The sequence below is a fragment of the Dipteris shenzhenensis genome, chromosome 8 (genome assembly GCF_047967505.1).
Source record: "Dipteris shenzhenensis isolate YYH24624 ecotype China chromosome 8, Dip_SZ_1.0, whole genome shotgun sequence".
NCBI classification, from domain to species: Eukaryota; Viridiplantae; Streptophyta; class Polypodiopsida; order Gleicheniales; family Dipteridaceae; genus Dipteris; species Dipteris shenzhenensis.
In genome coordinates, this window is record NC_141603.1 from 43,238,322 (window position 1) to 43,254,563 (window position 16,242).

The 16,242-nt window shown below is 50.2% G+C and overlaps 1 protein-coding gene across 1 annotated transcript in view; it reads right to left on the bottom strand.

Annotated features, from left to right (window-relative positions):
• LOC147899551 (kinesin-like protein KIN-7E, chloroplastic) overlaps window positions 1-16,242 on the bottom strand; it is an 89,255-nt gene that overhangs the window by 22,789 nt on the left and 50,224 nt on the right. Inside the window, exons 18-19 of the mRNA XM_087378019.1 lie at window positions 13,974-14,114; window positions 13,606-13,731 (exon numbers count right to left, since the gene is read on the bottom strand). Of these exons, the coding sequence (XP_087234145.1) occupies window positions 13,606-13,731; window positions 13,974-14,114 (267 nt within the window). The remainder of the gene's footprint in view (window positions 1-13,605; window positions 13,732-13,973; window positions 14,115-16,242) is intronic.

A 16,242-nucleotide genomic window follows, 5' to 3' on the forward strand; every position in this document is an offset into this window, starting at 1 on the left:
TCATGCTGTCCCCACCCTCATTACAACCTCAGCAGCCCACCTTCATTCCAACCCCTCTCGAAATCCAGATCCCACCTGGACCAGGACATCTTAGGCCCCCGCCAGATGCTTGGGACTCCCTATTGACTGAGATACACAGCATCTGGGCCCGTCAGGCAGAGCTGACACATTACACCCAGGAGCAGGCCCGCATTATACAGGAGCAGGGCACCCTTATCCAGGGACTCAAACACGACATCACACAACTTCGAGAGGAGCTTGGGACCCTCAGAGCAGCGCCTGGAGGGACCCTAGTCACAAAGATGGAGGCACAAATAGCCATGATACAGTCGGCTATAGCAAAGACGACTAGATGGGTGGACATGGCGAAACGGGAGCCCGCAAAGGCAACCGTTTCAGCCGGCATACAGGAGCAGCAGTAGAGGGCTTCAAAGGCCCTCAACATCCGGGTACGAGGGATCACGCGAGACAACACCAGCACCACTACGATGCCCATGGAGGAGGCGATCACCTTTGTGACCACCACCATGGGAGTCCCCGACCATGGCATAGAGGGAGCATGGCATGTTGGGAGAGATCCCAACCGAGCAGCCCCTAGTCATTCGCTTTAGAGATTCGCATGCTCGACTAGCGACCCTCCGACGCCGAGCCTCTCTACGAGAGCATCCCACCCTATCCATGGACGAGGATTTGACACCACTACAGATTGAGGAGCGATGAGTTCTTCTGTAACAACGGGATGTTGCCCGCAAGGAGGAGAAATGGGCCGTGGTCCGAGATAGTAGGTTGCTGACCAACACCCGTCCGGCTCCCACCTGTACCTCCTAGGGGGACAGGGCCTATGAGACTCAGGTTTTCAAGACCCTAGACTGCACCATTTGGAACTGTAATGGTACCTTATGGTCAGACCCAAGGAACTTCTCAGAGTCTTATATAGGACGAGACATAGTCTTTTACACGGAGACACACCAATGGCAGAGCGTCCACTACCGATAGTCAGTGGCTACACATGGGAGTCAGCCTTCAGGGATGAGACAAGGGATACACGAGCCGTCCGAGGATCAGGCGAGGTCGCAGTATTGTACAGGTCTTCCCTTATTGGAGCCATCTCCATTGAGAGGAAGGACGCACACTCCCGATTCATGTGGATCCAGATCCGACGCACAGACACCCGTGACCTTTTCATAGCTATACGCTACTTCCCGCCAGACACATCCCACTTCGCCAGAGTGGCACGAGAGGAGGGTGAGACATCTATGCACCCTTACATCAAGATATCCCAAACCTTTCAGCCCGTGGGGAAGTTCTCCTCGTTGGGACTTCAACCCCAGGACGAGCATGCGCCAGGCACCACTCATGAACTTCCGAGACGACTCTATCATGCTACTAGACATGGACCTAGATGGTCGGAGCAAGAATGACCAAGACCTCATCGGACCGACACGCGCCTGTTACACCATATGGACACGCGCTCCTTGATTTGGGCAGGATGCATGATCTCATCATCTACAACAGGCTCGACCTATGGCCCTCCTCAGGTGGTTTTACTTGCTTCCCACATGGGGGGGAGCACTAATGTAGTAGATTACATCATGGGATCCCCTACCTTCACTTCATGTATCAACGACTTCACCGTAGCACCACTCCCTCCAGGAGCTGATCACACATACCTATTCTTCACTATCGCCACCCCACGCTTAGCCACATCACACACACCACATAGGAAGCACAACACCTACCACGGCATACACTTTGATCACAGCCTCTCACCGGCCTACTCCAGATGCCTAAACAGACTCCTAACCTACATCGATCACATACCACTCATAGAGGGCCATGCTGCCCTGATTAGTTGCACACTCCACGAGGCTGCCCTCCAAATCTTTCCCCACACCACACAGTCCACTAAACCACCACCTCTTGGTTCTGTACCCTGCAACAATTGGTACGATGCGGAGTGCAAGGCTTATCGCCGACATCTCCGATTTGAAACCAAATGTCACCTCCCGAACACACCAGACACGGTACGTAAGTACCGACGTCTCATACGTCGGAAGAAGCAGGCATTTCTTCGTCGAAATGAGGAGCTGCTACTGCACACCTTGTACAGCAGCAACTCTAAGGATTTTTGACGGAGATTCCTTGAGCGTAGGTCCCCATCACCCCTCACTGACACGAGAGTCTGGCACACATATGCTCACCATATTTATGATGTCCCACACCAGCCCACTCTAGATCTCATACACAGACCTCGCCCCACCACTTGCACATTGTTCACCAGAGGGGGAGTCAAGGACGCGACATTGAAACTACACAATGGCCAAGCGAAGAATCACGAGGGGCTATGCATTGAGTTTATTGCATATGGGATCGACACGTTAGCCCCAATCCTAGCAAAGCTATTCAATATTGCTGTTTGCCTTGGCTTCCCCCGCACTTGGACACTCAACACCATCACCCCCATCCACAAGGCAGGGGATCCCATGGACCCGAGTAACTACAGGACTATCATGATTGGACATGTGATGTCCAAGATCTATGCAGCTGTATTGGATGCATCGGTCAGCCTATTCGCAGAGATGAGAGGGCTCAGAGCAGAGGGTCAAGCCGGTTTCAGGTGAGACCATGGGACTATGGATCACATACTCACACTCAGGAGTGTCATTGAGGAGGCCAAATCACGGAAGGAGAGGATATATTGTTGCTTTGTGGATTTCCGCAAAGCCTTTGACGGGTGGAGCGCCTGCAGATCCTCATGCTCTCACGGATGATTCGGGGGAAACCGTCTGTACCACATCACATCATTAAGGCCGAGTTTGGTGCTTCTCCACTCCAGCTAGATGCAGCCTTTCAGACCATCACATATCTACACTGGGTTAGATCATATGGGGACTGCACATCAGGGAGACAGAGGTTGCCATGGTTGGCTCTCGATTCCTCCATGAGGTTGGCAGCAGAGGGAGACGAGCGATGCTGGTATGCACGGACTCACAAATGTTTTGTGAGACTAGGGTTCCACATCGATAGGATACCTCCTTTTCAGTACAGTTTAGATGCCCCTCTGGTACTCCCACCCGCCATCCCAATTGGGCCACACACCAACCAGGTCATTCGAGAGGATCTCCTGCAGCTACACACCTTTAGGACATGGTTGGAGCCGAGGGAGCTCCCAGTAAAGCTGAGTTTCTACAGAGATTACTATCTTCGTATTTCGGAGAAGGGATTCATGACACCACCGGGGTACACTGAGCTTCATATGCCTCACTCACTACGGATCTCCATCGGAAAATTTCGCGTATCATCACACCGCCTCCGCATAGAGAGCAGCAGAGCAGAGGGGATTCCTAGGGAGCATCGCTTATGCATATTATGCAACTGTCAGGAGGTTGAGCCGGAGAAGCATTTTATTTTCAGGTGCCCAGTGTACTACGAGATCCGAGGTCGCTACCACTACCTCTTCAAAGACGGCTCCGGGCTCCTTTCCAAATTCCTTGCCTACCCAGATCAGAGATGCCTCGCGGCCTTCATTCACGAGGGGATCCGACACAAAGAGTACTTACTCAAGCGACGAGGCTTGCCCACATCAACAGACACCTCTCAGAGCATAATCACAGAGTTCTTCCCATTGAGTGACATTGATCGTCCAGTCTCTAGCCGCAGATGTGACAGAGACCCCGACCCGACGATCGCAGCACGACACACGAGACATCGAGGGGAGACACAGATCACTCTGGGGAACCTCCCGTCATTGTTTAGACCCGGGATACATCCCATGGGAGTCAAGGTGGCTTTGGTCTTGTGTCAAGCCTCGTCCAGGAGACCGAGACGTACGGCACACCTTGACGGGCGCCAACGTCCCATCACCGGCTATGCACGAGCCAGAGCGACATGACATACGGAGTATTCCGCTCCGCTCCAGTCCTTTTCTTTTCTTTTCATTGTTACATCCAGATGTATTTGATTATGTATGATCAGACTTAGGGTTCAGCATGGGTGATGATGCTCGTTTCAATAGCTCCACCCTTCCTATGATTTGTATCAGGTTTTCTTTCAGTCTCATGGACCCATCGGTCTTTCAAAGACTCTAATAAAATCTCTCTCTCTCTCTCTCTCTCTCTCTCTCTCTCTCTCTCTCTCTCTCTCTCTCTCTCTCTCTCGCTCAGTCCCCCCGCTCACCCCTCCTTGCTGCTCCTTTGCCCTTAGCTCACCCCTCCGCTCAGCCCCCCCGCTCACCCCTCGCTCACCCCCCCCGCTCACCCCTCCGCTCAGTCCCCCCGCTCACCCCTCCGCTCACCCCCCCCGCTCACCCCTCGCTCACCCCCCCCGCTCACCCCTCCGCTCAGCCCCCCTGCTCACCCCTCGCTCACCCCTCCGCTCAGTCCCCCCGCTCACCCCCCGCTCACCCCCCCCGCTCAGCCCCCACAGCCCTCACAGCCCCTCGCTCAGCCCCCCCGCTCAGCCCCCCCCCCTCGCTCACCCCTCCGCTCAGTCCCCCCGCTCACCCCTCCGCTCACCCCCCGCCCCCCCCCCCGCTCACCCCCTCGCACTTGCAGCCCCACCCCCCCCCCCTTTTTTTTTTTCTTTTTGTGGCAGCCCCAACCCCACCTTTTTTTTTTTTTTTTTTTTGGGCAGCCCCAACCCCAACTTTTCTTCCCACTTTTCAATGTTGCCAGCTTCCCGTAATTAAAAATGGCCGACACCGTCAAGCATGTTACAGAAGCAGCAACAGCAGCAACATCAATGGCCGCCACGACCGAGATGCTGCACTATAGTAGAAGAGGACTCGCATCTTCTACAAAGGACAGCGCACTGCCCGCACTTGCCGCACTCCCAGTCGCAGGTACACTGGTTTCAGCTCCATTGTCCCATCTTCCGCCCAGCGCAGTGCCCGCACTCCCAGTCGCAGGTTCACCGGTTTCAGCTCCATTATCTCATCTTTCGCCCATAGCCACTTTGTACCCGCAGTTTTTTTCACCCCTCCCCTCTCAGGTTCCTTCTTCTCCTACCCCTTCTCCACCCTTTTTTCTCTCCCTCTCACAGCCCTCTGTCACCTCTTCCCCTTTGTTGCCTATTTTACCTACTTTGCCAGAGGTTACCTCCTCCTCATCCTCTCTACAGACTTTACCCATCCCCTCCTCTCCTTCCCCGGTACCCGTTTTCTCTCCCCCTTTCTAGCCTTCTCCTTCATCCCCGCTACCCACCTTACCGGTTTCCCCCCTGTCTCCCTCTCTTTCTCCTTCCATGCCTTGCACTGTTTGTCCTTGCCGCCACATCCTGCCAGAGCTTCAGCACTTTGAGACCCATCTCCGAGCTGCACTTCAGATGCTTCACAGAAAGGACGAGACCATTTCTCTACTTACAGCTCAGGTTGCATCTCTTGCTGATCGAGTGACACAGCAGGATCGGGAGGTCTTATCTATTAGGACAGATCTTCAGGTCTTATAGGCGACCCATAGGACTCTTGCTGGAGAGATTCATGGACACACAGAGCGAGTGCAGCAGATCGAGACTCGCGTTCAGCACATGGATACATCTCCCACTACAGCAGTAGCAGCGGTTGAGGAGCGTTTGGCCTCCCTTCAGACAGAGGTCCAGAGAGCCACAGAGTGGGTGGATGTTGTCCGCCGTCAGCCATCACAGCCTCAGAGATCTACTGTATCAGCTACATTGGTCGAGTCACAGCAGAGGGCCACAAAGGCCCTCAACATTCGCATTCGTGGTATCTTGCCCTCGAGACAGAGTCCACGATGACACAGGCTGTGACCTTTGTCTCTCAGACATTGGGAGTACAGGATCATGGCATAGTAGGAGCATATAGAGTCGGGAGGGATCCTACTAGAGAGCAGCCCCTCATTATCAGATTCAGAGATGCCCAGGCACGTCTAGCTGCCCTCAGGAGGAGAGGGACACTCAGAGACCACCACCCACAGATTTCCATGGACGAGGATCTGACTCCGATACAGGTTGAGGAGCGCAAGGCGCTCATGCCTCAGAGAGATGCAGCCCGAGCTCAAGGCAAGTGGGCAGTGATTAGGGATGGCAGACTCATCACAGGCACCTTGAGGCGTGCTCCCACAGTGCTTAGAGATGGCAGACCAGCAGATACAGCCCCACCTCCACCTCCACCTCCTGCCCCGTCCGCTTGACGCGACAGGGCCCATGGGACACACCACCCGTCAGATAGTCTACGCATCGCTGTATGGAACTGCAATGGTTCTTTTACAGCACAACCAGGCAATCTACGGGGGGCATTCTTTGGGAGAGATATCATCTTTTTCACGGAGACACACGAGAGTCCAGAGAGACCTTTGCCACGAGTGACAGGGTATACATGGAGATCTGCCTTCAGGCAGCACGCCCGGACATTTGGAGTGAGAGGATCTGGAGGAGTGGCCATTTTGTACAGAGAGCATCTCGATCGGATCATCACAGTGGAGAGAGCAGATTCACATGCCCGATTCTTGTGGGTACGCATCTGCCGCAGGGCCCCTCAGCGAGATCTTTTTATTGCAGTTTGCTACTTCCCCCCGGCGCAATCGATCTATTCTTCCACTGGACCAGGCCAGTCCATATTTGAGGATCTCTCAGCGGACATTGCAGATTTTTCACGTCGCGGAGAAGTCATCCTTTTAGGAGACTTCGACGCGAGGACCTCAGACAGACAGGCCTTCACTTATGACTTCATGGAGGATCCGGTCATACTCCCAGCATTTCACGATGATAGCCTCTGTCGGACTTCATCAGACTGCACAGTACAGCCCACAGATCAGGGACGTCAGCTACTGGAGCTCCTCACCTCCCACAGTATGGTCATTTATAACGGCTTGTCCAGGTGGCCACAGTCTTTCATGCCTACATTCTCTTCTGCTTCTGGGCGTGGTACTAGCGTGATCGTCTACATCATAGGTCCCCTGACTCTAGTCCCTTCCATCCATAGCCTTACTGTTAGCCCCTTCATGCCCTCTGCCGACCATGCACTCATCCACTTTACTTTGACTCATGTCTCCCATGACCCACCTCCCCCTCGTTATCACGACCGCCGACCCTACTACGAGGTTCATTTCGACCACCAGTTCGATGATGTATATAGCCAGAACCTCAGCCGCCTACTCCGTCCTCATCTATTAGATGCTCTACCATCCACGCGGGACCGGTGGGAACTTGTACATACTTCACTCGTTTCTGCCGCTCACATGTCGTTCCCTGCCACATGTCATTCGTCTAGTCCCCCACCGGTTGGTCTTGTTCCTTGCAACGGTTGGTATGACGAGGAGTGTAAGGAACTTCGCAAGAAACTTAACCTTGAGACCAAGGAGAAGTCTCCCCTCCTTGCCGAAACCAAGAGAGACTACAAGTGGTTGGTTAGGCGCAAGAAACGCCAATTTCTAGCCCGGAATGAGGAGGAGCTGAGAAGCTTGCTTTTCAGCTGTGACTCCAAGGAATTCTGGAGAAAATTCCTCCGCTCGAAGTCTCAGAGCCCCCTCACAGATCCACGTGTCTGGTCTGCATATACTTCAGCTCTATACGATGTTCCAGATCAGCCAGATATCGATTTATCCCACTCCCCTAGGCCACCTTCATCTAGTCTCTTCACAACGGAGAGTGTCCGTGCAGCAGTCCACCGATTGAAGAACGGGAGAGCTAAGGATCATGATGGATTGCAAGCGGAGTATGTAATCCATGGGATTGATACCTTAGCTTTTGTTCTCTCCCGTCTCTTCAATGAGTCTGTTTGTACAGGCCTACCACAGTCCTGGTTAGGCAATACCATAGTACCTATCCACAAGTCGGGGGACCCTATGGAGCCGTCGAATTACAGGACCATCATGATTGGCCACGTTATGGCCAAGATCTATGCATCAGTTTTGGAAAGCCGTATAAATGACCATGCCGAGACGACAGGACTCAAAGCCAGAGGATAGGCTGGATTTCGCACAGATCATTCGACGCTTGACCACATTCTCACACTCAGGGCACTAGTAGAGGAGGCGAAGTCACGAAGGCAACGGCTTTATTGTTGTTCGTGGACTTCAGGAAGGCATTTGATACAGTTCCGCGATTCAGATTGTTTCAGAGGATTCGCGAGATGGGCTTCAGTGGAGAAACACAGTGGGCTATCATGGCTTTGTATGAGAGGGTCACTGGTCGGGTTCGGACACGTGAGGGGCTCTCAGAGGAGGTATGCAGCACGATTGGGGTAAAGCAGGGTTGCCCGCTCTCTCCTACTCTCTTTGGACTATATATTGATGAGAGCTAGAGATGTTCGTACAGATGACAGGTGGTGTGGGCTCTACTCTCTCAGGATCCTCCATTCCTATCCTCCTGTATGCGAACGATGTGGTTCTCATTTCCTCTACTGCTCAGGGCCTCCAGGCACATATTGAGGCACTCCACAGGTTTTGCCAGGACAGGGGATTGACCGTAAACCTTGGCAAGACCAAGGTTATGGTTTTCAACACCTCTGATCGTATCTACAGCACGGATGAGTTTTGCTTCACTTATGACGGACAGCCCATTGAGCTTGTTAGAGAGTACACTTATTTTGGGGCAGTTTTCAGGGGACCGATCTTTACCATGACATATCCAACACAAGATAGGATTAGTAAAGGGTATGCTTCGTTGGCTCATCTTGAGCGTCAGTGTTTTCAGTCCCACTTTCAGCATCCCGATACGAAATCCCTGCTATTTGACACATTGGTGAGACCAGCCGCGATGTATGCAGCTCCTTTCTGGGCAGGAGACCTTGGCGCTGCAGATTGGAGACAAGTAGAGAGGTTACAGATCATCATGTTCTCTCGGCTCATTAGGGCCAAGGCTACAGTTCCGCACGAGATCATGCTAGCAGAGTTTGGAGCTACTCCCCTTGCATTGGATGCAGCGTTTCAGTCGGTCATGTATTTGCACAGGGCTAGGGAGTTTGGAGACTCAGCAGCAGGCAGAGCTCGGTTGCCATGGTTAGCACTTGCATCTTCTATGGAGTTGGCACGATCTGGGGCCCGATACTACTGGTACTTCAGACTCACTAGGTGGCTCACATCTCTTGGACTAGACATGGATAGACTGCCTCCCTTCCGATACAGCATAGATGCCCCTCATCTCGAGTTGACTCGCCACGAGCTTAGTCAGGTCACGAGAGCAGACTTGCTGCAGCTTCATACGTACCGCACTTGGATTTATCCCACGCAGCTTCCGACGAAGATGGCCACATATCGTGACCACTTCCTTCGGATCTCAGAGGATGGATTTGTCATTCCACCAGGCTACACAGGTATCCACATGTCCCACTCACTGAGGATTGCCCTTGGCCAGCTTAGAGTCTCTTCGCATCAGCTCGAGATAGAGGCTGGTAGGATGCGACGCATGGAGGATGGACGGCGTCCAGGCCGAGAGACCAGGATCTGCCCTTGTTGCACCATGGGAGAGGTGGAGTCAGAGGAGCACTTCATTTGCAGATGCCCGCTATATTATGAGATCAGAGGGAGATTCCACTGTCTCTTCACGGATGGCTTTGGACCTCTCTCACGAGTGATGGATTATGAGGATCAGCATTGCCTAGCTCTTTATGTCAGGGAGGCCACTATGCTTCGACGACACTACCTCAGAGACCATCAGCACAGACCGGAGCGTGATAGAGCCCAGCCCGATAGAGCTCAGACACACGCTATACCAGATGACAGGTATCAGGAGGAGCACGAGGAGGTCAGAGCTCACACAGGACACATGCCTCCACCCTGTGGATGTACATATGAGATGGTTTGTAGACGCCGCAGGATCTTGTTACATAGCGGACGTACTCGCCGCTTCATCTCCAGACGATCCAGGATGATGGCAGCTTTTCGGAGGAGACTTACTCATGGAGATCTCGCCCTACCAGCCGCTCACCTCACTTTTGCTCAGATTTGTACTCTCATAGCAGGAGGCAGAGTCGATGGACAGGATTTCCAGTATTATTTTGGTTCTCAGACTCCGTGATACATGGACTTGTATCTTTGCATTGACATATTGTACTCATCCCCCCATTTTGCACCCAGGGGCGGTTTCCTTGCATCTAGCTTACTTTGTATTTAGGCTCGGATTTGACATTATGTACTTTCACTTGCATTGTATTGCGTAGCACTTAAATGATATTCGACGATGCCTCTTCTTTGTGGCACGTTGATTTTGTGCTATCTTGTACGCAGAGTTCTTGATGTCCCATGGGCCCATTTTGGCCTTTAGTGGACAATAATACACTTTCTTTCTTTCTTTCTTTCTCGCTCTCTCTCTCTCTCTCTCTCTCTCTCTTCAAAGAAGGAGACTTTTTGTGACATTCCATTGGGTCCCATGGGTCGATTTCAGGCCCCCAGAGGACGATAATAATAGTTTCTTTCTTCTTTCTTCTCTCTCTCTCTCTCTCTCTCTCTCTCTCTCTCTCTCTCTCTCTCTCTCTTCAGCTCGTCATCACTCAACCCGTCGCCCGTTGTCGCTCAACCTGTTGCCCATCCCATCGCTCAGCCCGTCGTCATCCTATCGTCACCCGTGCCTCATCCCGTCGCTCCTATCGCCTACCCCGCCTACCCTTCAACAGCTGTAGCTGCACCTAGCTAACTAGCTAGCAAGGCCGTCGCCAGTAGCCAGCAGCTCCCAACAGCCAGTAGCGGCCAGCCACCAGCCCCCCCAGTCTTGTCGTCGACAACAAAACCCCCTAGTTTTCTTCAAACAACAAACTAACCCTAACCCTAACCCCGAGTTAGGCTAAACCCCCAACCCAACCCGGGGGTTAAGTTCAGCTAGAAGGTTCTATAGACAACCGATTATGGACTGGCCTACCCTCTCCTCCAAGTCCCCCTCAACTCCTTCAACCTCCATCAGGATTCAGTACCCTACAGTTGCCGCCATGACACCCTCTCCGTATACACACAATTACCAACAAGAAGGCTCAAAACGACCCATCCTTGGGCAACAGGATCAGATTTTTTATCTACAGCAAGCAGTGAGAGCTACGATTAGAACTAGCAGAAGTAAAGGCTCAACTTCACATTCTAGAAGGGCCTGGTAAGCAAGCAGTAATTGATGAGGCTGTAAAATCTTGTAAGGATTCCCCCCTACCCCGGACCTAGTCTCTATACTCAAAGATCTTGTTCACATTGAAGTACAAACTGCTAAGAAGGAAGTGATTGTGGAAGTGGACACCAAAGCAAGTAAGTCTGATATTCAAGCATAGATTAAAGAACACGAAGCTAGATGTGATAATGCACTGAAGATTAGAATAGGGAGACTCCCAAAAGGTTGATACAAAGAGAAGGACACTTATAGCGAAATATTGACAAAGATCAAAGCAAGCTTGCCCAACATTGAATGGACGGATGATGATGAGCAGGATGATGATGACTCCAGGCCAAGCTTCTATTACACACTATAAAGGTCATGTAATCCTTACACTGAAGTCAAAACATATGTGAATCAAGCTTCTTTGACAATCTTACAAGCTGAAGGGTACCAAAGTATGGATAGCTGAGGAGCTTACACAAGCTCAACTCAAGAATAAGGCAATTGAATTAGCTAAAGTCCGGGCTGCCAAAAAGGATGGAAAATGGGCAGTTTACCATGAAGGTGTAGTCCTGGCATAGAAGAATGGCTCACATTAATCCCACAAGCGGATTCCTCAGATCCGGTAAAGCCACATATATATTTTTTGAGGGCTGTGTTTATGGGAATATGCACAAGTTGCCTCTCCAAAAAAATGACAAAAGAAGGACACAGGCTCCTCCTGATCTTGTGCACACAGATTTAGTAGGGCTTATGAACATTGAATCATTTGGTAGAATGAAATATATCTTGACTTACATAGATCATTTTTTAAGAAACGTTTGAGTGTATTTGTTAAGCAATAAGTCGGTTTCTTGAATTCAAGGCTCTTGCAAAAAGAAAGTAGTAAGAAAATTTGAATTCTAGAAGTGACAGAGAAGGTAAGTACAGACGTAACAAGCTCAAAATATTTTACAGCAAACAAAACATAGAACAAAAGTTCACTATTGCATCCACTCAATGGAATGGCATGGCAGAGAAAAAGAACAGGCACCTTCTTGAGGAAGCCATGTCTATTCTTAAAGACATGGGAATGCCAAACATATTTTGGGCAGGAGCAGTATTTACAGTTGCAGTATTTACAGTTGCTTATGTGCTTACAGGTACTAAAGCAATGAAATACACGACAACCTAGAAGAGGCCAAGTGTAAATGCATTTGTAATTCTTGAATTCGACTTGTTATAATCATGTTCCAAAACAGCCAAGACGAAATTGAACAGCAAGACATAGAAACGCATGTTCTTTGGTGTAGTGAGCAAAGAGAGTATAGGATGTACTACCTTGAATCCCACAAGATAATCATGAGCAAGAATGTGATCTTTAGGGAGAGGGAAAGTCACAATGATGTCTCAAAAGTTGCAGCCAGATGTTGGGATAGATTAAGGCAAAAAGGAAACCGCATATTGCCAATTTCAAAATCCTCGCATAAGAAATTATACTAGAATACTAGAAATCCCACAAGAATAGAAAAATCACTCTCTTCTTTTGGCTTTCTATCCATGGTGGGATTGCAGTGAACCTTTGGAGATCCACGTTCGGAGCCGACCCTACTTGCCCTCGTTGCCTCTCTGCTTCGGAGACTATTCAGCATTGTTTATGGGATTGCAGACAGGCGAGGATGATTTGGATGGGGGTAGCCAGGATTTTCAGTCACTTTGCCTAGTCCCCATTCTTTATGACATGGGGCTTAGTGGCTTGGCTTTCTCTTACAGGGCCTCAAGTATTCTATGAGAGACTTGACTTCTCTCGGGCCATTTTGGTTCGACGTCATCAGATTGAGTCCTGTTCATTGGATGTGGTACCACACCTTCCTTTTACAGATGTACATGCCTCTGTGGATACTTCTTGGGAGATTTTAGTGAGCATAGCATCCTGGCATATCTAGAGAGCCAGATGCACAGAGGCTATGGAGGGTACTCAGGTTCATCCCTCGCACACTTTGGCTAGTATCTGGACAGACATCTGGACAGACACCGTACATACTTTGATGGCCGTATGGATGAGTATACAGGGAGACTCCCATGCAGCCTCGGCTAGGAGGGCTTCTTTCTTCAGGGAATGGAAGAATTCTCCTTTCTTCTCTGAGACTCCTACAGGGTTGAGGTGGCACTTTCAGCCTCAGCCTTGGTTGTTTTCCACCTCACTTTGAGAGGGTTTTATTTATCCTCATGATTTCATGATGTTGTATTTCCGCTCAAAGCTTGCTCTGGCGAGTTTCTTTCTTACTTAATAGAAGTCTCTTTTTTGCAAAAAAAAAAGAAATGATACTAGAATATGACACTAGACAACCTTCTGAAGAATGCCACCAATCATCAAATTTACTTATTTATCACACTTGTGGAGCAATGGCTAGGAAAGATAAACAGCCTTGTGTTTTCGATAGACAATCTAAGAGACCCCTCGTAGTGCCATTTCAATGTGACTTACACTTCTGGTGAATCGATGTCAAGTACATGCATGATAACCTATTCTGCATAAAGAGCAAACCTTATTTTTCTGTGATGTTTGTCCTCAAAAAAAGGGGACTGCCTGTATACCTGAGATAACTCAAAAGAGGCTGAAGTATTGGGTACAGCTTCTCCACTACCAACTATTCGATGCTCAAGCACACGCATTTGCCTTTTCTTTTCTAGAATTTCATTCTTCAAGTTTTGCATTTGTGCCTGGAAATATGAAAGCAAGAATAAGCAAGAATAAAGGCTCATGATAATTGCATTAACACACATTTGCCTTTCTCTTCAACACTCTCATCCTCCAAATTTTGCACTAATGCCTGGAATATATCAAAGCAACAATAAACAATCAGGATAGCTGTATTATATGGACAACTCTTATTCTTGACAGTACAAGATTAGGAAATTTCTTCATATAAATTTTGCTTTGCACTTACAGAAAGGTTACCTACCTGTAGCTGAGTTTCGTCTGGATTGGCTGCAGCTTGTTCTGATAACCTCTTCAAAGAACTAGTATACAGTGCAACTTCTCCTGCAAGCATCTTGACTTGCTCTCTTAAAAGATCCATCTGATCAGCCACAGTTGTCCCTGTCTGCAACATAAGCATATTAAGTTTCCAGGACCGGTTTGACTAGCAAGTAAAACATATGCAGCAGCATAGCAACCAACGAGGTTGGATCGCCTGAGTTTAACGAGACTTTTATGCACACACCCTTAGGATGTCGGAATACCTTGTCACAGCACAGAATGATATTTATCCATAAAGTCATTCAGCCCCTCTTGTGGATGTAGGACAATGTCAATTAGATGGAAACTCTCATCCTGGTACTGGTTGAAAGGGAAAGCCATGAGCAATGGTCTCATTTTTTAGATGGCAGTTTTGCAGACAACTATGCAACTCCAAAAAGAAATGGCAGTTTTGCAGACAACTATGCAGGGCAAACATGCAGAGTTTACTCAGCAAATCACAAAGGGGAAGGCAGATATGCTTGCATGGAAAGATGTACTATAAAAAGGTACAGTAGCACCCAAAAGGAGCTCATCTCTAAAACTTTGGAGGAAGAAAAGAGGCGTAGCAGCAAGGCTTTGAATTTAATGGTTAGAGGCCTAACAGTAGGTGACCCCCATGTCAAATGCCCAAGCTCTATTTGCCAAGATGGGAGTCAACCTCACCTGTGAATCAGCTTGGAGGGTGGCACCGACAAGGCCCATGGTAGTGAAATTCCGGACAGCCATAGATAGATCCACCTTTGTGTGCATGAGAGCAACACTGAAGGGCATGAAGATTTTCTTGGATGATGACCTCACACTCCTACAGCAAGAGCATAGGAAAGAAGGGATGGTGTGAGTTATGGCAGCAAGGCAAGAAGGAAAATGGGCAGCCTACAGAGACGGCAAGGTGATTATCCGTGAGAGGGCACCAAGAGGAATGAATGCACAAAGCAAGCTGAGAATGGCTGTGTGGAATTGAAGGATGGTTGTGTACTAGTGAAATGTGACCCCAATTGTGTGAGCAATGGTCTTGCTGCAGTGTTTTTTGAGGCAAGGTAGAAGAGTGGTAAAAGGAGGCAATGACGTGGAAAATTTACGTAGAGAGGTGGCTTGCATGAGGAAGCTACAACTTTTTTTGCCGAAAAAAACAGTGCTAATTATATTACTTCGAGAACAAGATACAAAAGGTCAGCTTGTAGCTGACGGGCTGCGTTCACAAATCGGACACAGCCCTAAAAGGTAACACAATAAATCACTCTCTCACGTCGGGATAAGGTGAGTGTGAATGAACAGCCATCGGGGTGGTGAGTAGCGCCATCGAAGGCCCTGCGAGGCCTGCTCGAAGAAGAGGCCCTGAGTGTTCCAAGTCCGAAGGAAGCGTCTCCGCTTCTCTTGACCGGACCGGGAATCTCCCTGAATCTGGTCCCACTGGCCTCTGAGGGTATGAATAATCTCGCTCCAAATATCAGTCATGATCTAGGCAGTCGATAAGGAGGTGCCACCGAGGATCTGCGCGCAACGCGAGGTCCAAATGTGCCACCCTGCTATACTGCTAATAATCTCCCAGACTGGCTGCCTCTCCTGAACTCCTGTATCCGCCTCTGCTAGGTGCTGCGGGATACCCTCGAGCAGCCCCCATGTACCCTGCGTGATAAGGAAAGTGGGGTCTTGCTGGCATGCCTCGAATAAGTGATATAGACCAGGTACGGTGCTGCACCAACAGAACGCGCCCCACGTGATCAAGCCTAGCTCTGGTGCTGCGCGAGTGAGAATCCCGAAAGTCCACCTCCACACTTCCTGGGCGCGAGTGCAGCTCCACAGGCAGTGCTTTGGTGACTCCTCAACCTCATGGCAGATTTGACAGCGTCCATCCTGGCCTACCTGTCTCAACCAGCTCCCCACCGGAAGACCTTTGTGGGCGAGAAGCCACAGGAAGTAGGAGATCTTCCGCAGCCGCCAGCTCTCCCACAAGGCCTTCCAGAAGGCCTGCAAAAAGAATCTGGAAATACCCTGTGCATACCAACTGGGCCGCTGGGTGGGGGGGCGGCTCTGCATCCTCCCAAGAACTCGCCTGCCCAAAGTCGTGCTGTAGGCGAAGAAGGAGGTCGGCCCCTGTCCTGTCACAACCTCTGGCCAGCTCCACTCTCCTGGGTCCCACTCAAGCTCTGACAAGGCCCGCCCCTCCCAGAGCCAGAGTCGCCAAAGCTGCAGCTGATCCTGCTCAATGC